We start from the raw sequence: 22404 nt of genomic DNA on the forward strand, positions 1-22404 counted from the left end.
TAGCTACACAAGGCTGAGTTAGGGAGGTACTTTCTGAAGAAATCTAAAATGTTTAACTCTTGTATTTAAAACAAGAAATAGACAATACAGTCATTACAAAAACCATACCCCAATCCATATTTTGGATATAAAGGGTGAAATACCTGAGGGAATGGGGGAAAGACAGAGACTTGGACAAAGCATGAGAGAGACAGTTTTAGGTCTGAAATCTCTCTTCTCCTCACTCAGGCTGTACTGGACCTCAGACTTACTATCATCTACGGTTCTTTGAAAGGCCGCTGAACCACAGCTCATCTATTTTAATCACTAAACCTTTGCAGGCTGCACTCCAGTGAGGCCCCCTAAGGCTGCAACATCAGTGATGGAGCAGCCTTACCACCTGCTAGCCAATGAATGTTTGTGTTCCCCCAGAATTCATGTGTTGAAACCTAATGCCCAATGTGATGGTGTTAGGAGGTGGGGCCTTTGGGAGTGATTATGTCATGGGGGCAGAGTCCTCATGCAGGGGATTAATGCCCTTATACAAAAGACCCCAGAGAGCTAGCTTGCTCCTTCAGCTATGTGAAGTCACAGCTAGAAAACGTCAGTCATGAACCAGAAAGCAGGCTCTCACCAGACACCGAATCTGCCAGTGCCTTGATCTTGAACTTCCCAACCTCCAGAACTGTGAGAAATAAATTTCTGTTGTTTATGAGCCACCCAGTCTATGCTATTTTTGTTACAGCATCCCAAGCAGACTAAGACACCAACCATCCACTAACTCATTCAGCACTCAAAAAATTAACACTTCATTTGTATTTCACACACAGTACTCTGCTAGGCACTTTAGGAACTACTAAGATGTTTAAAACATGCTCCCTACATTTAAAAAGTTTATAAACTATCAGTTTGACAGATTTTTTGCTTTAAAATTATATTTTGTAGGTGTGTCAATCTGGCATACTGTTCTAATAGCCAGGGGCTACTGGCTATTACTGTTCCCAGCAACCCAAAGATTAAGAGAACTGGTACAGGCAATAGTCAAGGTAGGTTTGCTGAGAGGATTAGATAAAATAATCCATGTAATGTGCTAGAACATGCCTGCTACATAGTAAGTTCAGATGTTTGATATTGACGTTATAATAAAATAAAACATGCAGGCAAATTCTTATTTCAGTTTTCTTAGGGGAAGAAGAAAAATATGTAAAACTTTTCATTTTCAATTTGCTTGATTGCACCCCACAGAATGCTTCCATGAAATGTGTTCTCAGGTAAAAACTGATGACTCTTTCATTATACACTACACCTAAATTACACTAAAATTGTAATAGGACCCTTTAATGGCCACCTTAAGTAAACGAAATGGCAGCGTATTTGATTTACCCATCAAACTTCATATATTTTCAGACCACTTTATGAAATGATCTGAGATCATAAAGGAAATAGATTTTGAGCAATGTTGCATACTAACAGTTCCTTAAAAAACTATCTTTATTGTCTAAATGCATACAAAGGGAAGATGTCTCACACTGTCAAAATATCCAGAAGTAGTGGTCCCCCGGCCTCCACAGTATATCCAATGACAGGAAATGCTTTAAATCTGAAGGCAGCCAGTGCGTGTTATCAGAATATGCTTCCAGAAATTCTTACCAAATGATCCTATTTGCAGCCCCTGAGGCCTCACACACCCAACCGAGATTCACACCCACCATACTGCTACTGGGAACAGGCGTGGCCTGTTCCCACGCCAGGGGGAAAGAGGAAAATCAATTTGGACACTGTAATCAGGGTATTATAAGCAAGCAAAGATACCTGATAAGGGCACTTCAGGAAAGGAAACATTTTAAGAATGTCCTTCAGAGGCGTTCTGCTCCCAATCAACTTTCTTCTGATTTCCAAAGTCTGGCTCATCCTCTTATCGATTTCTCTCCAATCCTTGTCTGTTTTCACATATTCTTGCTGGAACCAGCTAATATGTTCATCTACCTCAGCATCTAAACAAACAGCTTCGTCCTGCAAAATATTTTCAGAATATCAGTATGTTCCATGTTTCAAGTGGCAGTTTAACACTTCATGAAAACTTGAATTATAGGGTGGTGTTGCACATTCTTCATAACACACTCACAAGGTGGCACCACCATGTGTGATTACACTTGGCCCTGAACGTGGTTCACAAAGATCTTTAACACTGTGAACAAATTAAGTAAGTAATTACTTACTGTGGAATTATAATCTGTTCTCTTGACAGATAGGAATGAATGAATGAAAGAGTTACTTCATTTGCTACATATCCATTTACGTGGAAACCTAGATTATCCAGAAGGCTCATACTTAACAGGAATGTTGTTTATTTCTACACATTTAAATTTTAGAAGATAAAAAAAATGAGATAAAAAGTTTTTAGATTAAGATTTTGTTAGTGTTATTGTTTGTTGTTTTCCTTTTTAAATGCCTTTTTAGAGCTGTAGTGCCATGCTATATAATCCAAATTCAAGATAATAACAGCGGATATTTTGTGATGCTAAGTCGTCAAACTGTCAATTATATTCACTGTACATCTGGGTACATTGGGTAGGGTGAGGTGGCTAAGAAATACCTCACATATTCTCATTAAAAACCTACGGCAAGGGGGCCGGCCCAGTGGCGCAAACGGTTGGGTGCGTGCACCCTGCTTTGGTGGCCCGGGGTTCACAGGTTCAGATCCCGGGCGCGCACTGACACATCGCTTGGTAAGCCATGCTGTAGTGGTGTCCCATATAAAGTAGAGGAAGATGGGCACGGATGTTAGCTCAGGGCCACTCTTCCTCAAGAAAAAAGGGGAGGATTGGCATCGGATGTTAGCTCAGGGCTAGTCCTCCTCACAAAAAAAAAAAAACCTTAAGGCAGAGGGTGGCCTGGTGGCATAATGGTTAAGTTTGGCACACTCTGCTTCAGTGGCCCGGGTTCATGGGTTCAGATCCTGGGCACAGACCTACACCACTCATCAGCCATGCTCTGGTGGCAACCCACATACAAAATAGAGGAAGATTGGCACAGATGTTAGCTCAGGGCGAATCTTCCTCAGCAAAAAAAAATAAAAATAAAAATAAAAACCTAAGGCAATCAGCTTTGAGAAGACAAGAAAAAGATCTTTCTAGAAAAATTAGTTGAGAAGACACTTGGCTGAACTGCACTTGAATTAACAAGTTGACAAACTGTCTACCTGACCATAATGTAAACAGATATAACCTGTAAAAGATGGTAAGAAACCTAAAATAATCCTAAATCAAGGCTTTTACAAGCACGTTAGGAAAACTTCAGGTAGAACCCCATCTATGAACATAGATGACTATCATGACATAGACCAAATGAACAAATTCCGAGAAAAATATAACATCAAAACAGACTAAAAAGAAATTCCTATAATCTTACGTAAATTTAATTAGAAGATAAATGTCTTTTTACAAAGAAAATACCAAGACCTGAAGGTTTTCAGACAAATTCTACTGAACTTTCAAAACAGAGAGTGTTCCAAATTTATGCAAATTCTTTCAGGGAGTCAGAAAAAAAAAAGAATTCTATGAAGAATTCCAACCCATTCTATGAAGCGTCTGTGACACTGATCCCCAAACCTGAAAGAACTGTATAGGAGGAAAATTATGGGTCAATCTCATTCATGAACATGAACATCTCATTCATGAACAAAGTTGCAAACATTAGGAACAAGGAACAACTAACTTGGGTTTATCCCAGAAATGCAACCATGGTATGACGTTAGTAAGGGAACAATGGTAAACTAAAGGGAAGTGTGATGGATTACCCATTATGTTCCACTTACTTTCATACTGAAATCTGAATTTGGGGGCCACTGTTGTGGAAACATTTGGACCAGAAAAGAAGTAGGTTTTGAGAAATGTGTTATATTAACAATTCTATAATTTACCCAGATTATCTAAATATGTGTAAATATACTGCATTGACTGATTAAAGCAGAAGAGAAACATATGATCATTTCAAATAATGCAGAAGAAAAGCATTTTATAAAATTCAACATCCCTTTACAATTAAAGAAAGAAAACTTATCAAAATAAGGACAGACATTTTTAAAGCTTGTAAAGTTATCTACCCCAAATCTAGAGGTAACGTCATTTTTCATGATGAAATTTTAAAAGAATTCTCCATAAAATAAGGAACAAGACAAAGATGCTCTATTATACTCTATGTATTATATTACGTTATATTATATTATTATATTATATGTACGTATTATACATATTATATAGGTACATATTATTTGTTAGAATTAAAGAGAGGTTTTCAGAGCAACTGAATATAACAGCAATATTAAAAAATCTACTAACAAACAGAAAATGTAATTTTTTACAGTTGTAACAAAACTATGAAGTACTTAAGAATAAAACTAACAAAAGATGTGCAAGACCTTTATGAAGAAAATTATAACATTATTGGAAAATATTAATGAGACCTAAATAAATGGATAGATCTACCATGTTCACTGTTAGAAAGATTCAATATCATAGGGAAGTCACCTTTTTCCAAATGGAGCCAAATATTCAACAATGTTTCTATCAAAATCTAAAATCTGTAAGAAACAAAAATAATTTTTAAGAACTCGACAAGCTGATTCTAAAATCCATATGAAAGATTAAAAAGCTCTAGAAACTTCTAGACACACAACAAGGAAATGAACAGAGATGACATCACAAATCTCTGGGGAAGAGAAGGACTATTTTATAAAAGGTGTCAGAAATTGTTTTATCCATATGGAAAAAGAGAAGAAAATGGATCTACACTGCACACCTTAGCAAAAATAAATTCCACATGGTTTAAGAACTTAAACATTAAAGGTAGAACTTTAAATTTTTTTAAAAAAACATATAAAAGTGTTTATCATTTCAAGATAGGACAGGAATTCCTAAAAGCAGTAATCATAAGAGAAATGATTGATAAATCTAACTATGTTAAAATTACAAGCTTCTCAGGGCTGGCCCCTGGCCTAGTGGTTAAGTTTGACATGCCCCACTTCCCAGGCACGGACCTACACCACTCATTGGCAGCCATGCTGTGGTGGCAACCCATGTACAAAATAGAGGAAGATTGGCATAGGTGTTAGCTCAGGGCGACTCTTCCTCCAGCAAAAAGAGGAAGATTGGCAACAGATGTTAGCTCAGGGCAAAAAAAATTACAAGCTTCTCTTTGTCAAAAGACACTATAAAGAAATTTAAGACGCAAGGCACAAACTGGGAGAAGGTATTTACAATAATATAAGTAAATTATATAATTTATTCTATCAAATATATCATTGATTATGTCAGTGATATAAATGGGGAGAAGTCTGGTAATAATAAGCTTGCTGCTCAGCAAGCTTAAATGGCTACGACCACCTAAGAAGACAATTAATTATCATTATCTTTTAAAGTTGAATTTTTGCGTACCCAATGTGCCAGCAATTCCACTCCTAGGTATGCATCCTTGAAAAAAGCTTGCACATATGTACCAAGACACACACACAAGAATGATCACAGCAGCAGCATAGTGCATAATAGCAAAAACCAGAAACAAGCCACACGTCCGTCCATACGAGAATAACCAAATAAACTGTGTGTGGTTGTCACAATAGATTTTTAAGCCAGTATGAAAATGAATGAACTACACAGCTGAACTTAACAGCCTGGATGAATCCCAGAGACATTATATTGAGTGAGAAAAAAGAGGTCATTGACAACACGTAGTTTCTATACCATCCTGTAAACTACAAAAACAAGTACAAGTAAACAATATATTCCCTAGGAATCATGCAGATGTGATAAAACCATATATTTCAAAAGCAGATGAATGATAAACATAAAATTCCGAGTAGAAGGCAGTCGTGTTGGAAGGGTGGTCGATGGGTGTGCGAAGGAAAAAACAGGTAGATGTGCGGTATGGGCAGTGCTCCAACTTGAAAGCCGAATGTTGGGCTCATGGTGTTCATCTCATAAATTACACATATGCTACACATATTCTTTTATCAGTCTCAAATGTTAATAATGACAAAATTTTTAAATAAAAAGAAAAAATCTTAATTTTTAAAAAATAAAGGAAAAAAATTTTAATTATATAGACTGCCTTCCTTTTACTGAAATATAGCAGAAGTTCAATAATTGCTGATACTGACATTTACAGGCTACTGTACACATGATGTACTGCTTCCCCCGAAACCCACACGCAGTTCATGAAATGTCATGGCAAGTAGGGTTTCTAGGAAGCTTCTACCTGATCAGATTAATAAAATGTTAGTGGGTTGTATCCTAGATTAAAGTGATCTTCCTATTAGAAGAAATACCTGGCTGCACCAGAATTTAAAATCCTTATACTTTCAATGATTTATATATTGTCAGAGATGGAAGGAACTTAGAAATCGTCTGGTCCATGCCTCTCACTTTACTCATGAGCAAACTGAGATTCTCACAGGGGGAGTGACTTTCCCAAGCACGGAAATGGCTGGGCGTGGGGGTTCCTGTCTTGGTGTGGCCCCCCACTTCTCCAAGGAGAGGGATGGCCTTGTTCTGACCATCTGGTTTCCTTAACAGTGCACACTGAGATGAAGGAACTAGGGGATGAGAAATGTCTGACTCTTACAGAACAGCAGCTGCAGCAGAGTCGGCTGCGGGGCGTCTGTCTCCGTGGGCAGAGAATGGGGGCACGTGCTCAAGAAGTACCAAAGGAAGAAGGCACGAAGCAGGGAACAGCTCACCGCTGGTCAAGGATTGCCAACCAGTGGATACAATGAAGGGAAGTGTAGGAGTCACCTGCGGGATTTGTGACTTCAGAGGAGTCTGCATAAATTAACCAAAACATTAACTTGAGTTGGATCCAAACAAACTGGATAAGGAGCTTAAGCCATGTTCCTTGACCCCACCAGTGCTGGTAACATAGAGCGGGCTCTCTCCTCCTGCACCACCGTGACCTACAGCTCCTCAAGAGGTGGGTGGAATAGCAGACAGCTCAGCTCTAGCCAACTGTTAGTCTAAGCTGACAGCTGGGACAGAAATAAGGAGGGCTATGTTTCTAAGTGAGATTTTAATAGAAAATTGAGGCTACTTTTGAAGTAGTAACACACAGCATGGTTTAAAATATACAGTTATAACTCCCCCCACCCCAGAGATGAATAAGATCTCACCTTGACTTTTATTAAGCGTAATTTTGTTCTACATCCTGCAATCGGAATAAGTTTGCAAAGAAAGTATCTTGTTACGAAAATTAAATAATTCTTATAAGTACATCATTAAAGATTGACTTTAAAGGCACTATGTAAAGCTGCTGTACCTATGATTTGGGGACTGTAGCTTCTGAACATCATCGGCAAATAACTGGTCATGCTCCCTGCTAACTGTGGTGTTCCCTATAGAGTGTCATCTCACTTACCCTCCAGTCCCTCTAAGGGTGTGTTTATCTGAGTCGTCCAGTGTCGTGGCCACGAACCACACGTGGCTACAGAGCACTTGAAATGTGGCTAGTCCAAATTGAGATGTATGCTGGAAACACTGGATTTCGGAGACTTAGTATGCAAAAAAAGAATGCAACACATCTCATTATCAATTTTTCATAATGGTTACATGTTGAAATAATAATACTGTGGATATATTAGGTTAAATAAAATATGCTATTAATATTATAATTCCATCTGCTTCTTTTTACTTTTTTTAACGTGACTACTAGAAAATTTTAGATTACATATGTGGTTCATATTATATTTCTATTGGACAGTGCTGTGTTAGATGCTAGGGTTTCTTTGTTACATGTTGAAATAATAATACTGTGGATATATTAGGTTAAATAAAATATGCTATTAATATTATAATTCCATCTGCTTCTTTTTACTTTTTTTAACGTGACTACTAGAAAATTTTAGATTACATATGTGGTTCATATTATATTTCTATTGGACAGTGCTGTGTTAGATGCTAGGGTTTCTTTGTTACATGTTGAAATAATAATACTGTGGATATATTAGGTTAAATAAAATATGCTATTAATATTATAATTCCATCTGCTTCTTTTTACTTTTTTTAACGTGACTACTAGAAAATTTTAGATTACATATGTGGTTCATATTATATTTCTATTGGACAGTGCTGTGTTAGATGCTAGGGTTTCTTTATACCAAATTCCAATCATCCCTGTTTTCAAGTCTAGTATCATCAAATTGACTTTAGACACGATGCCTCCCTGTGTAACTTGAACAGTCTCTGTGCTTAGCATTCAGTCACGTGTCTCAGTCAATCAGCGGGGAGACTGCTACAATTTTGCCCCATGTTTCCAAGTGCACAGCTGACTTGTAAAACTTCACAGTATTAGCAAATGTGCCACCTGCTGACGGCAGGAATTGCGTTATATCCAGACTGCAGTTAACTGTCAAGATTTTTCTTCAACTTCTGCTGTCCAATTTTGCACCATGAGAGAAACATCTATGGTAACGGCTATCAAAATGATTAGTATTTAAACGATAAATAATTATGCGTCAGATATAGTAAGAAACAAATAGTAAGTGCCATAAAAGAAATCCAAAAGCACTAAGTAGATACTCCTAGCATTTGACTCGCTAAGCAGTTTTTGCATAATTTTCAATTCCATTTTATTTCTAAGTCAAAGAAAGCTAACACACAAAACTACTTCACGACTTTCAAAGTTATGGGGGACATATATACCCAATAAGTAGGAAAACAAAATGTTTTAAGAGAGAAATGAATTATAAGTGTAGTGTTAGTGATTTAACACCTGGCAATTAGTTGATTGATTGATTGATTTAGCAAATATTTGGAGGACTTTGGGATACCAGGACACCCTACAAGCATTTATTAAATCCCCGTGTCACTGTCCTAGACATAGTATAGGTTGAAAAAAAAGCACAAGTTAACCTCTCTAAAGAAACTGGCACAGCATTCGCAGCATGTGTTTAATAAGATATTTCACATCAGAATGGGGCAAAATATTAGTTTTGCTCTCTCCATATTTCAGACTCTGAGAAATGTCCTTAAAACTAAGGTCACAATGGAGATAATCTGCTCCTAGTATTGAAGAACTGAAAGAAGCCCCAAATGAATTAGCTGAAAAAATGAAAACTAGGTATCTTTACTTAAAGCAAAATGATGTTTCCCTACGTTTTAAGTGTTTTTATTATAACATATGGCAGTGCTTTTCCCATATGTAGTAGATCTCCCAACCTAGATATAGTACAAGGACACAGACCATGAAATCCTTGGGGAGGATGGCAGGATCAACCAGATCCTCCAACACTTCATGAAGCCAGCCCAGGGACAGGAGAATCACTGAGATGTGGATCCAAGGCCAGGTATACTGTACTTGGGGCTCCTGGTACTACTCAGGATAGGCAAAATTATGCTGCTGTCCCTAAAAACCCCCAGACCTTAAAGCGACAAAAATTTATGTATCACTCGTGTGACATGTCTGTCTCGGGGCCCAGCTCCTCATCCTCCTCACCCAAGGAACTCCACCATCTAGAATGTCGTCAGTCATTATTGCAAAAAAAGAGACAAGGAAGATAGGGCATCTCATACTGGATATTCAATGCACATGTCACTTCTGCTCACATTTCACTGGTCAAAGTCTTATGGCCACACCCAACTTCAAGGGAGCAGAGAAGTACAATCCTGCTGATTGTCTGGAGGAGACGAACTGGTTAAACTGGTGAGCAACAATAACGTCCACACTCACATACTGCTGGGTTTCTTTTTATGTGAGAGCACAGCTCTCCTTATAGTTTGGCCGGTTTCAGACGGGTTTTTTGTTAGCTACAGCCAAAACTGTATTAACCAAGAGCCAGAACACCCAGTTATCAAACTAGAAAACAATTTCCTAAGTGAATTCTATATCCAGCAAAACATCATTTAAATATGAATAAGAAATTTAAGACATACTCAGATAAATAAAAACTGAGAGAATTGGTCACTAGCAGACCTGTCCTACCAGAAATACTAAAGGTAGTCCTTCAAGCTGAAATGAAAGAACGTTAGACAGTAACTCAAATCCACATGAAAAAATAAAGAGCACTGGTAAATGTTACTATGTAGGAAAATATGAAAGATAGTAGAAGTGTATTTTCTGTCAGTAACTCTATTTCTCCCATCTTATTTTAAACACAGTTGCATGAAGCAATAATTATAAATCTGTGTTGATGGGCATACAATGTATAAAATGTGATTTATGTGACAATAACAGCACAAAGGGGGAGGGAGATGAGGTTATATAGGGGCAAAGTTTTTGCATGCTATTGTAATTAAATTGGCATTAATCTAAACTAGATTATTATACATTAAGATGTTAGTTGTAATCCGCAGGGCAATCACTAAGAAAATAGCAAAAATTGTACCTATTCTAAAAGAAACAATAAGGGAAATTTAATTAGTACACTAGAAAATATCTACTTAACACAAAAGAAGACAGTAATGAAGGAATAAAATAACAAAAAGGCCATAACATATAGAAAACAAATAGCAAAATAGCAGACGTAAATCTTACCTTATTAGTAACTACATTAATTGGCAGAATGGATTTAAAAAATGATCCACTATATGCTGTCTACTAGAGACACATGTTAGATTCAAAGACACAAATAGGTTGAAGGTAAAAAATGGGAAAAGATATACCATGCAAACAGTAACCAAAAGAGAGATGGAAAGGCTATACTAATATCAGACGCAATAAATTTTAAGATAAAATTTGTTCCTAGAGACAAAGGAGGAGATTTTGTAACGGAAAGAGGGCCAATCCATCAGGGAGATATAACAATTATAAGCTTATATGCACCAAATAACAGAGTCCCAAAAGTCATATGGCAAAAACTGACAGAATTGAAAGTAGAAAGAGACAATTCAATAATAATAAGAGTTGGAGATTTCAATACTCCACTTTCAATAATGAATAAAACTACTAAATAGATGATAAACAAGGAACTAGAAGACTGGAACAACTGCTCTTCCTGGGGAAGACAACATGGATTGCAGGAACTTGGGACTGGATATAACAGATACATTATAAAATGAAGACCTCTGAGAAGATGACATCAAAAGGAGTTTTGAAGAAACTGATTAATGAGATTGTTACTTACTTAAAACTCTTAAAAAGAAACCAAATGATACTAAATTAACTGATAAAGATAAAATCATCTATGCACTTACAGATCACATTAAAAGCCTCCAAACTAAGAAAACCTCACTGCAATTAGAAAAAACACAAACAAAAACAAACACAGAAAGAGAAAAGCAAATGCTTCTGTATAAACTTCAAAGTCCTACCTGTACTGCTTCAAGAAAACAAAATAAGTTTTCACCAAATATCCAATTTAGAGTTAATTTACCCCATAAAGACAGAGGAGAATCTTTTCAAAGTAGATGAAAAGATCAGCCATAAATGTGAAAACCTGGACACCAGAAAGATTCAAGCCAAATTTTTTGAAGAAAATTTTGAAAGAAGCATTGGCTATTATCAAAGTCATCTTATATCCTATGAGCAAAAAGTTTATGATAATACATTGAGGGTTCTACTGGCTGAAAGAAACCTCAATAATTTAAGGAAAGAAAAAGCATGCATTAGTCAGAAAAGCATGAAAGAAGAATTTGAGCATTTCGAAAAGTATGTTTATGTCTTGATGTTTTAAATGGGGCATTTGGGAGAGGCCCAAGAGGACCACCAAGGAATCTTCTGGATGAAGAGATTCTCAAAAAAGAATGAGCATTAGGCTGTGACAATGTGAGGATTCAGGTTGAGGGCCCCGTGTAGACCAGATGCCACCTCCACCCCCACCCCAGGGTCAGGATGACAGGAGCAGGATCCCTCCAGCAGGGCCTCTCCATCCCGTCACAGCAGGCCCTCCACAAGAACAAGACAGAGCTTATCCTGGTGCTCCTTGTGCTTGCAGATGCTCAGAACCTTCTTTTGGTCCAACCCTCCCACCTGAACGCAGCACCCCTAGCCCAGGCTCTAGTTCTCCTGTGAGAAGGCGGACGCTACAGAGGAGACCCAGGGGCCAGTTCCTGAGAAAAGGACCCCCTGTCCTTCCCCTTATTCTGGAAAATGAGGACGAACTTCCCCAGAATCCTCTCTACTGAGGGACTTCCCTGACCCAGCACATCTTCCACTGGCAGCAAAAAATATCTATATACTAAGTGCTAAATGATACTAAGTAATAAACACTAAGTAATTGAATGTAATGTGGCAATGGCACAAGAACAGACTGATAAGCCAATGGAGGAAGAGAGATTGCCTAGAACACACCAAAGTCTATTTGGGAACTTAATGTACAATAACAGTGGAACATAAACCAATAAGAAAAGGATGGATTGTTCAGTAATTGGTGTTGAGAAAGTGGCTCACTCTATGGGGATCCCTACCTAATAGCATATACAGAGATGGACTCCAGATGTCTTAACAATCTAAACATGAAAGTGCAAACTATAAACTTAGTAGAAGGAAGAGCAGGAGAATGTCCTTGCAATTTAGGGCATGGGAAGGACTGCTTCCTACAATTAACAAGAAAAAGATGCCAACTCATTAAAAAATGGGCAATGGATCTAAAGAGGTAATTTTCTACAAGGAGGAACACAAAAGGCTAACAAACATGTGAAGAGATGCTCAGACTCATTAGTTACCCAGGGAAATGCAAATCATAACCAGAATGAGATTACATTTTATGCCTATTAGACTTGGCAAAACCTAGAAGGCTGGATGATGCCAAGAGTTGGCAGGAATACAGGGATATGCACTACTGTGGGAGTGACACTAACAAAGTCATTCTGGAGAGTAATTGGTTAAATTAGGTACCCGCATGCCCTCCACCCCATCAGTTCCTCTTCTGTGTGGACAACTCAAAGAGAAAACAGGTAGGTCCCTAACCAGACACGTATGATGGTGCTCCCTGCAGTGCAGTTTGTGGTAGGGAGGAACAAAGCTTGAGGCAAGGAGTACTTGATAATTCATACAATCATGGACTAGACATACACATAGTAACATGAATGAGTCTTAAAGAACATCAGTGAAAAAAGTGAAACATGAGTGAGGTATAGAATATCATTTACATTGTCAAATGTATATAAACCCAAAATGGTAGTACACATTTTGGAACACTTACAAACAAAAAGATACATATGAAATGCATTAGAATGGTTGTCCAAGGGCAGAGGTGGGGAGAAGGGCAACTAGGAATGAGGACAAAAAGAAAATAGAACAGGAGAAAGACCCAGCACAGGACAATGATGGTAATGTGCCATGGGGTGAGGAGTTTGATTCACTTAACTTTAATTAACAAACACCCGAGGTTTTTCACAAAAAATGCTACAGGACAAAGTATAATTCCACTACCCTGCCATACAGTTCCATACAATTCCTGAAAGCTTTTAAAACCAGTGCCTTCGTCGTTGAAACAGGATAATGTTGTCAGCAATTTACGAAATTACTCAGTTAAGTCTACTGTTTTGAGAATCTAGTTATGTCTCCGTTTATAAACGTGCAAGGAAGTATAGTAGAAGACAGTTAAGCAAAGGAAACAGATTTATCAATTCACAGGGCTATGAGTTGCTTGGACCTAAAACTGAAAGTCAGATGCATAAGAAGCAATAGCACAGCTGTTGCATTTGCTTCATGACAGTACAAGCAGCAGTTATATGAGGTCATGAGGTTGGAAAAGGATTTGTAAACATTGCAAAATACGTAGTCTGGGATTTGAGAAATATAGTTATCCATAGAATATGATGATCAGTCTTCTTAACAGTGGGATTTGAGGAATCCAGGCATATTTAATACCCACAGGCGGATGTTGCTGATGCTTCAGATTTTGTAGCATCGTTTAAGTGGGCTAAACTGGCCTAGGAGTTGGGGTAGGAGGAGGGTTAGTGACAAAACATCTGTGGTTTATAGTCAGACCCACACAAACTCTGCAGCTCTCTGGGTTATCTGTGGAAGCCCATGTGACAGGACTAAGACATCCACCTTCCTTCACTAAGACATCTACTTTCGATTCTTTGGTAAATTCCTCCCAACCACCAAAGGAAAAACAACAGAAAAAACAAAACAAATGAAAATCTCTTCCCCTCCTTTACTCCTTCCCAAAATCTTCCTCCAGTTTAGCCAAACCCATTTCCCTGCCTTTGAGGGAATGGCCTGACTCCTCGCTTCTTGCCTGTATCCACATTTTCCATCTCTGCAGCACAGGAAATAACTTTTTTCTAGATTATGGAAATACTGTGCCCAGTCAAGAAATTTTAAAAGATGTGAAAGCTACCAAAGCGTACCTTAATCCAAATATCTTTAATTTTCAGAAATCTTAAAGACATTAAAAAGGAACTATCAGATGTTCAAAATGGAGATCAGAAATAATTTAATTCATCTGAAGTATAAAATTCCGTGAGATAAGTAATATATTCAGTGGATTTGTCCCTCTACTCTTCTTAGTGTTTTTCCATTTGCTTAATCACTATGGAGGGTACAAAATACAGACACACATTGTTTCTGTAATACTCTAGTGTAAATTTTCCCCCATCCTTTAAAGCTTTGGCTTTACAGAAGACTAGGTCATACCCAGGGATACTACAGTCTTTAAAAGAATCAGCAATTTGTAGCTCCATTTGCAAGGAGGAGAAAAGTAAATCCTTACCAATTAGATTTATTTGCTAGGAAAAATATTGTGTCTTCAGATGTGAACAATGACTACTTTATAATCTCTTCTTGTCCCAAAACTAAATTCTGTTGCAACTTAACTTATTTCAGGCCCTGGTACACTCAATTCTCTGTTCTTTTTGTAGCAAAAGCCCCTTCATAGGCCTTAGCAGGATTCATCTTAGGATGCAGGCATGCCTGGCAGACTAGAAGGGAAGAGTCACAAAGAGTGTAATTACATACAGAACTAGGTGGTTTTGAGAAAGAACAGAAAGGTGAGTATACAAACTCATTCAATGATGTTGTGTCAACAGGAAAGAGGAGCTGCCATTTAGCCTGTGTCTCTGGGGGTGATCTCCAACCCCGTGAACTTACTCTGAGTTCTGGTACTGGGAACAATTGCTAACTTCTTCTTCTTTTTTTTTTTTGTAAGGAAGATCAGCCCTGAGCTAACATCCATGCCCATCTTCCTCCACTTTACATGGGATGCCACCACAGCATGGCCTGACAAGCAGTGGGTCGGTGTGTGCCCGGGATCCGAACCCGGGCCACCAGCAGCGGAGCATGCGCACTTAACTGCTATGCCATGGGGCCAGCCCCCTAACTTCTTGATTTTACCATTAATCCATTCCAATGAAGTTAGGTGGAACACGCATCATAGGAAAAGAAGGAAAAGTGAATTTGTAAAATTTTAAGTCATTTATAAAGGAATTCCATTTTTAGTATACTGAAAATCAAATTTTTTGAGAAAAATTTATGCATAATATAATTATGTTCCTTTTTTTACAAAGTGACTTTTTGTTTTAAGAATATAAAAGATTTTTTTTTTTATAATTTTATTTATTTATTTTTTCCCCCAAAGCCCCAGTAGATAGTTGTATGTCATAGCTGCACATCCTTCTAGTTGCTGTATGTGGGACGCAGCCTCAGCATGGCCAGAGAAGTGGTGCGTCGGTGCGCGGCGGGATCCGAACCCGGGCCGCCAGCAGCGGAACGCGCGCACTTAACCGCTAAGCCACGGGGCCAGCCCCATAAAAGATATTTTAAACTGAATGTAATTCTATCTTATCATGATTTTAGTTTATAATTGGAATATTGCAGTCAAAGTTTCTAAAAAGTTACACAACTAACTTTAGGTACCTTTCATCTGTCTTGTCATCAAAGAACAGACATAAAATTATATTATCTTAACTGGCCTGTCATTTGAAAATCCCATTTAAATTTATAATAAGATATTTAAAATATACAACTTGATCTAAAATTTTTCTTTATGCTGGGGTGAATGGTTTATAAAATATGTTTAAAAATATTCCTGTCCCCTGGAGCTTATAAGTAGTGCTAATAAAATTGAGATGGCCAAATAGGCTGCTATATTGATATCAAATAGATACACCACCTCAAAAAGAAAATAGAATATTTACAGCAAGTACATTGCTAACATCAATGTGTTTCTGGTGAAGAGTTAGGATTTGTATTCATGTTGGATTGAGGTAGAAACAGAACTGTGGGACATGAGATTTAGTTTCTATACTTGGTAGTTTGGACATCCTCCCTAAGGAGTTCAGTCTACTTTATTAGCAGGGGACAGTTCTGGTTCTGAGGAGATTTGGGGGCTCTGAGGTAGTTAAGGAATATTTACAGGATCTCAGATATTAGGGCCCATGTGAACATTATGTAGAGTAAACCTGCTGCTGAGGGAGGAATCTCCAGGCCCTGCCTGGGCCCTCAGCCTGAAGTTCCTCATGGCAGCCTCTGTGAAGAAAGGGCAATACGGAGTTTTGTGTCCACACATGTGGACTACCTTCCTCCCTGAAACCTGGAGACTAGAGGCGGCCTCACACCTACAATATGAGTATGAAAAGCTTTCTGTGGCAATAGAACAGCAAGAACACAAGATGTATTTTAAGATGAGAAGAGGATAAATTACTCAAGGACCCAGAATATAAGGGTTTTTCCAGGTCTTTTGAAGGTTGTAAAAGAATATACATGAGATGCTCAATAACACACTCTGCTCAAATTGTTTTGAGAAGCCCTTTTTTGGAAATATTACCATTTATGTTTTTTGCCATATAAAACATAGATTTTCCTGGTTTCTGACCACACCAAAAGGATACCTTATTTTGTTTTAATTATTTTAAGTGCTATTACTTATTATCCCTTAATCAATCAATGAATCAATAAATTGTGAGGTCAATTAAAGATTCAATCTTACTTTTATCTGGACAATTTTAATTTCATCAAATCTTATATCAGCAAGAGATTTCCTTGTCTGGCCTCTTCGGTGTCCAAATTTACACTTATTTCTTATCACTTGTTCGTCATCTTCTATGGGTCTTCGAACATATTTAAAGCGGTCCTTGAGGGCTCGTTTCCATAAAAACTGTACCATAACAAAACAGGGCAGTTAATCTTCAAGGAGATTGGAATAATCCAATATAAACAATAAAACCTTTCTTTATCTGTCATGTTTGGGTTTGAAATTATTTTCACACCACAGTAATAGAAATACTGTATCTATCCTTCCATTTATCCTCACAACAATCTTGTGATATTGCTATAAAAATTATAATCCCTAAATTATACATAAGGAAACAGAGTCAGAGAAACGAAAATATTTTCCTGATGTTATATAGCTATTGAGTAAATATACTGGCTCTTGAATCTAGATTTTCTAATGCCTAAAATTAGATGCTTTCCACCGTGCCCTGCTGTCTCCACAATGCACTCCACTTTTCTAGTAGGTTCTAGAAAAGAACTGAGACTGGCTTATACATATACAGATTGATGAATTTTCTTTAAATGCATCACCTTACATATGATTTTTTTCTGTCATCCCTCGAAATTCACTTTGGTGAATACTATTGGCATTCACTCCCCAAATATTTGTGGAGCATCCACTGTTCCAAACACAAAGACCAGGCCCTGGGAAGGAGTGGGGAACAGGACAGCCTAGCTTTCAGTGTAGCAGAATAATTTCAATATAGAGTGAAAAGTGCTATAATAGGGGAAAAGACAGCATTGTGCTACATTGTGTTAGGAGACCTTAGAAGTCTTTCTGTAGGATGTGCATCTAAGCTGAGGCTTAGGTCTTAGGGCAACTCAGGGAACCATATGAGGGGAATGGAGATGGCATTGGGGATTGCAGGGGGATGGGTGGATAGATGTTCCAGGCAGATGATGCAGCATGGGCAATGAGGGAGACAGAGAGCTGGTGCCACTTGCAGAGCTGCCAGGAGTTGTGCCTGGCTGGAAACTAGAGCTTAAGATGCGGAATGGTAGAAGATGTGATAGAAAATAAGGCGGGAGAGAGAAGCCTGCCCAACTCTGAAGGGCATGGTTACCCCATAAAGGAGCTTCAAGGTAATCCGGAACCAGATCTTGTCAAACCCCTTTCTGTGGACAGGCTACACCATACCCTCTCATAGGGAACTTTTGCCCTTGGTTCTTCTTCTAAAGCAATGGTTCTCAAACTTCAGCCTGAATCACAATTCCTGGAGGACTTGTTAAAACACAGGTTGCTGGGCCTCACCCTCAGGGCCTCTAATTCAGTAGGTCAGCGGTAGGGCTGAGAATCTGCATTTCTTACAAGTTCCCAGATGACGCTGATGCTACTGGCCCAAACTCTAGAGATTCTGATTCAGTAGGTCTGAGTGGAACCCAGATGTGTGTATTTTTTAAAGCTTTATAGATAACTTGGCTGCAGAGCCAGCTTAGGAAGCCCTCCTAGGCCATGTTGAATGGGGAGAGTAGATGACCAAATTTGAGTTCTGGAACTATCTTTTGGTATATGGATTGTTTGGAAGACCAGAGACAGGGACAACAGCTGGGGGACATACCTGGACTTCTTCCTCAACATGCCATCACCCCTAACATTCCCCCTCCCTCTGCTGGGCCTTTGGTTTTGGCCTGGAAAGTTCTGCCCCTCTCCTCCCTGACGCTGCTGCTGTCTAGTTAACTCTTGCTCTGTGCCAGATCTCAGCTCAGCCATTACCTCTTACGGCCTCCCTAACAGCTCATTTCCCTTGGTTATCAGCTCTCATCTTTCCTTGTCAACATTTACACTGCTAATTTACGCTCGTCTATGTGATGTTTTTCTGTTTCTGTTTCTGTTCTGTTCTTTTCATTCTTCCTCTCTTCATTTTCTCCCTTCCCTCCATCCTTCGTCCTTCCTTTCCTTCCACTATAAGCACATGAAGACAGGCTCCTGCCTGCCTGGCTCACCAAGCCCAGCACAGTGCTTGGTGCATCTTGAAAACTATAAACACTGGATGCCTTGTGTCAGTCCTCTGCAAAGTAGAGGGACCCAGGTGTTGAAGCAACAGACTAGAAGCAAGATTCTGAGTCCTGGCCTTGCTTGATAAGTAACTTGCTGTGTGAAGAGTGGCTCAATACTTCAGAGTGGCCCAATACTTCTTAAAGCCTGAGCCTCAAGGCCACTTCTCAGCCCTCATCTTCCCTGCCATGCCATGTGCTTGAATAGGCCCAAGAGTGGGTGTGGGGAAGGAAATGAGCCTTTGCAGCCAGGCAGGCCCGTATTTGCCTCCTCATCTTGGCCACTAGAGAGGGTGGTATGTCTCTGGGTGACTCTGGGCACTTTTTCTGAGCTCTACTTCCTCACGGGCAAATGGAAAGGGCACAGAGATCACAGTAGTCCACTGTCTGGCACTTAGATTTCCCATTCCTGGTTCCCTGGCTAAAGTCCCAATGGGAGTTATTCCCTGCCCCTCGGAAAGCCATGGGACCTAGGTTGGAAAGACCCAAGGTCCAGGACTAGCTGTAGTGTGTATTAGCCGAGAAACCTTCAACAAGCTCAGCCTTAGTTTCCTCAACTGTAAAATGGAACAGTTAGACCAGTCCTGTCCACTGCACTGGGCTTTTGGGAAACTCAGATGAATAGCTACTCATGGAAGATATTTGCAAACTAAAGTGCTGTTCATAAAACCTTCAACAGCCTGGTGAGGATGCTCCGGGTTGAGGCTAGGCGACGGCTTCAGCCCTGACTAAGCTCCTGAGTATGCGTGAGTCAGAGACGCTTCGTCACCTCCCACAGGCTTGTGGGTCTGGACTCAGCCATCACTGCTTTACAGCAGCACAGAAATAATGCATGGCTTGTACTTTTCTTAGCCCTGAAATATGAACTAGTGCAAATACATTTTTTTTCTCCTGTTTCCTACAGCTCTGAAGTGCTTCTAAACCTGCTGACCTGGTGGGAGGTGTTATAGCAATCAATTGCTAGGAGATTTTTACATTGCCAATTTCTTCCTCCCAGCCTCTCCCTTCTCTCCTTATTAGCTGTCTGATGGGGAACAGAAAAAAGACAAATCAAATACAATCGTCCACGTGAGAACTCAGTCAGGGAGTATTCACTGAGCATCTGCTACATGCCTGGGACCGTGAGTTCCCTACACAGATGCCCCAGTGGGAAATATGTGTGTCATTGAATAATCATCCCCCTTCTTCATACTTTTCCAGCTTCAGAAGGTGTGGAATGTCATACATAGATACAGCTCTCTTCCAGTCACCCTGAAATAAAAAATAGCCCCGAAATGATGGGCCTCCTGATCTGATACATGAAGCGGTCCACGGCATCACTAGCAGATCTTTGCCTGACATTTTAAACCCAAATATAATCCTTAGGAAACACTTAGACAAACCCAGAATATGGATCATCTTACATGGCAACTGAACTAGACTTGTCCAAAAAGTAAATATCAGGAAAAACAGGAAAGGGCAGGGAGACTGTTCTAGACAAAAAGAAATTAAAGAGACATAATATCCAAATGCAATGAATAATCCTTGATTAGTTTTTTAAATGTAATTCTTTTTTTTTGTTTTTGCAGGGGAAGGATTTGCCCTAAACTAACATCTGTTGTTAATCTTCCTCTTTTTTTTTCTTCTCCCCAAAGCCCTAGTACATGGTTGTACATCATAGTTGTAAATCCTTCTAGTTCTCTGTGTGACCTGCTGCCACAGCATGGCAACTGACAGACAGGTGGTGTGGTTCCCTGACCAGGAAACAAACCTGGGCCATGAGGGTGAGAGTGCAGAACTTTAACCACTAGACCATCAGGGCTGGCTCTCTTTGATTAGTTTTAAAGCAAAAAAATCCATTTCAAAAACATTTTTTGAATACTTGGAGAAATGAGATTGTATATGATATTATGCAATTATTGTTAATTCTCTTAGGTATAAGAATGGTATTGCGGTTATATAGGAGATAGTCCTGATCCTGATCCTCACAAGATACATGTTGAGGTATTTAGAAATGGTATCTGCAACTTGCTTTTTTTCAAATGCTCAGCCAAAACAAACAAATAAGCATGAAAGAGAAAAAATATATGTGGCAAAATGTTAACTAACACTAGTGACTCTAGATCAGCGATTCTTCATCATCGGGGATTCTGCCCCCTCCTAGGACACATTTGGCAATGGCTGGAGACAGGGTGGTTGTTACACGGTGGGGTGGGGAGCTCCTCACCCCTGAGGAGTGCCAGGGAGGCTGCTAAGTATCCTACAGTGCACAGAACAGCCCCCAGCACAAAGAGTTTACAGCCCAAAATGTAAACACTGCTGAGAAGGAGAAAACTCGATCTAGGTAAAGGATATATGGGCATTCACTGTAGCTTTCTTTCAACTTTTGTGTTGTTTTGAAATTTTTCTAAAGAAAAAGTTGAGAATAAAATTAGCCTTAAAAACAACCAAGTGCTCGCTTGTTTTCTTGCCCTCTCTCTCTCTCTCTCTCTCACACACACACACACATTAAGATTCTCAGAAATTTTCTACATCTTCCACGGTAACATTAGAAACACAACCTCACACCCACTTGCAGGGAGAATTTGGGTAAACACCTCCCAAGCACCAGACTCTCCCCCTTCACTCTATGTGCACAAACACGGGCCATAACCTGCTAAGCAATTTTGCAAGTCTCTTTACCAGTTAACCATCTCTAGTTAATGCCGCTGGGAACAGATGTGGGTAAAATGCACACGAGATCAAAGTAAGCATTATTCATTACTTTCTATTTGTCTCATTTTGATAATTATGAAACTAAAGGTCAAAATGTAATTGGATAGCTATGTGCTTGCTTATATATATGCCAAGATTCTCTGAAAGGAATCTTTAATAATACGGGTTACTTCTGGGGAGGAAAACTGGGTGGCTGGAGGATAGAAGTGGGAGGGAGTCTTTCCATTTATATCCTTCTGTACCTTTTGAATTTTGACCACTGTGAGTGTATAACTTATTGAAACAGCAAATTTAGACTCTTTTTTTAAATGCAGCTAGCTCTATACACAGTAACATTTATTACTTAGCAGATATTAAGTGTAGAGGGAATTCTTATAATCAGTTTTATCAGCCATATCGGGGTGATTATCAACATCAGGCCTCTAGGTTTGTTTGGGTTTTTTTCTTTTTTAGAGCAAATTGGGTTTATTTTATAGTGCACTTTTATATGCAACAGCATATTTTAAGAACGGATGTCATATTAGAAGCAAGGATATCTGAGTTCTAGTCTAGGCTTTAGTAGTTACTGGTTCCAGACATGGGATCCAATATCTCTCCTGACTCTGGGTGGTGAAAAAGAATCTTCAAGGCTCTCTCCCACTCAGAAAATTCTATGATTCTATCCATGTATAATGAACTTTTTCTTGAAGGAAAGAAAGAGACAAAGAGAGAGTGAGAGAGAGAAAGGAAGGAAGGAAGGAAGGAAGGAAGGGCGGAAGGAAAGAAAGAGAAAGAGAGAGAGAGAAAGAAAGGAAGGAAGGAAGAGAA

The 22404-nt window shown here is 39.0% G+C and overlaps 1 protein-coding gene across 1 annotated transcript in view; it reads right to left on the reverse strand.

Moving 5' to 3' along the window:
• SAMD3 (sterile alpha motif domain containing 3) overlaps positions 1 to 22404 on the reverse strand; it is a 50990-nt gene that overhangs the window by 6898 nt on the left and 21688 nt on the right. Inside the window, exons 6-7 of the mRNA XM_087444091.1 lie at positions 16844 to 17011; positions 1792 to 1992 (exon numbers count right to left, since the gene is read on the reverse strand). Of these exons, the coding sequence (XP_087300217.1) occupies positions 1792 to 1992; positions 16844 to 17011 (369 nt within the window). The remainder of the gene's footprint in view (positions 1 to 1791; positions 1993 to 16843; positions 17012 to 22404) is intronic.

This window comes from Ceratotherium simum, chromosome 19, assembly GCF_057802395.1.
Source record: "Ceratotherium simum simum isolate JZ-2026a chromosome 19, ASM5780239v1, whole genome shotgun sequence".
NCBI lineage: Eukaryota > Metazoa > Chordata > Mammalia > Perissodactyla > Rhinocerotidae > Ceratotherium > Ceratotherium simum.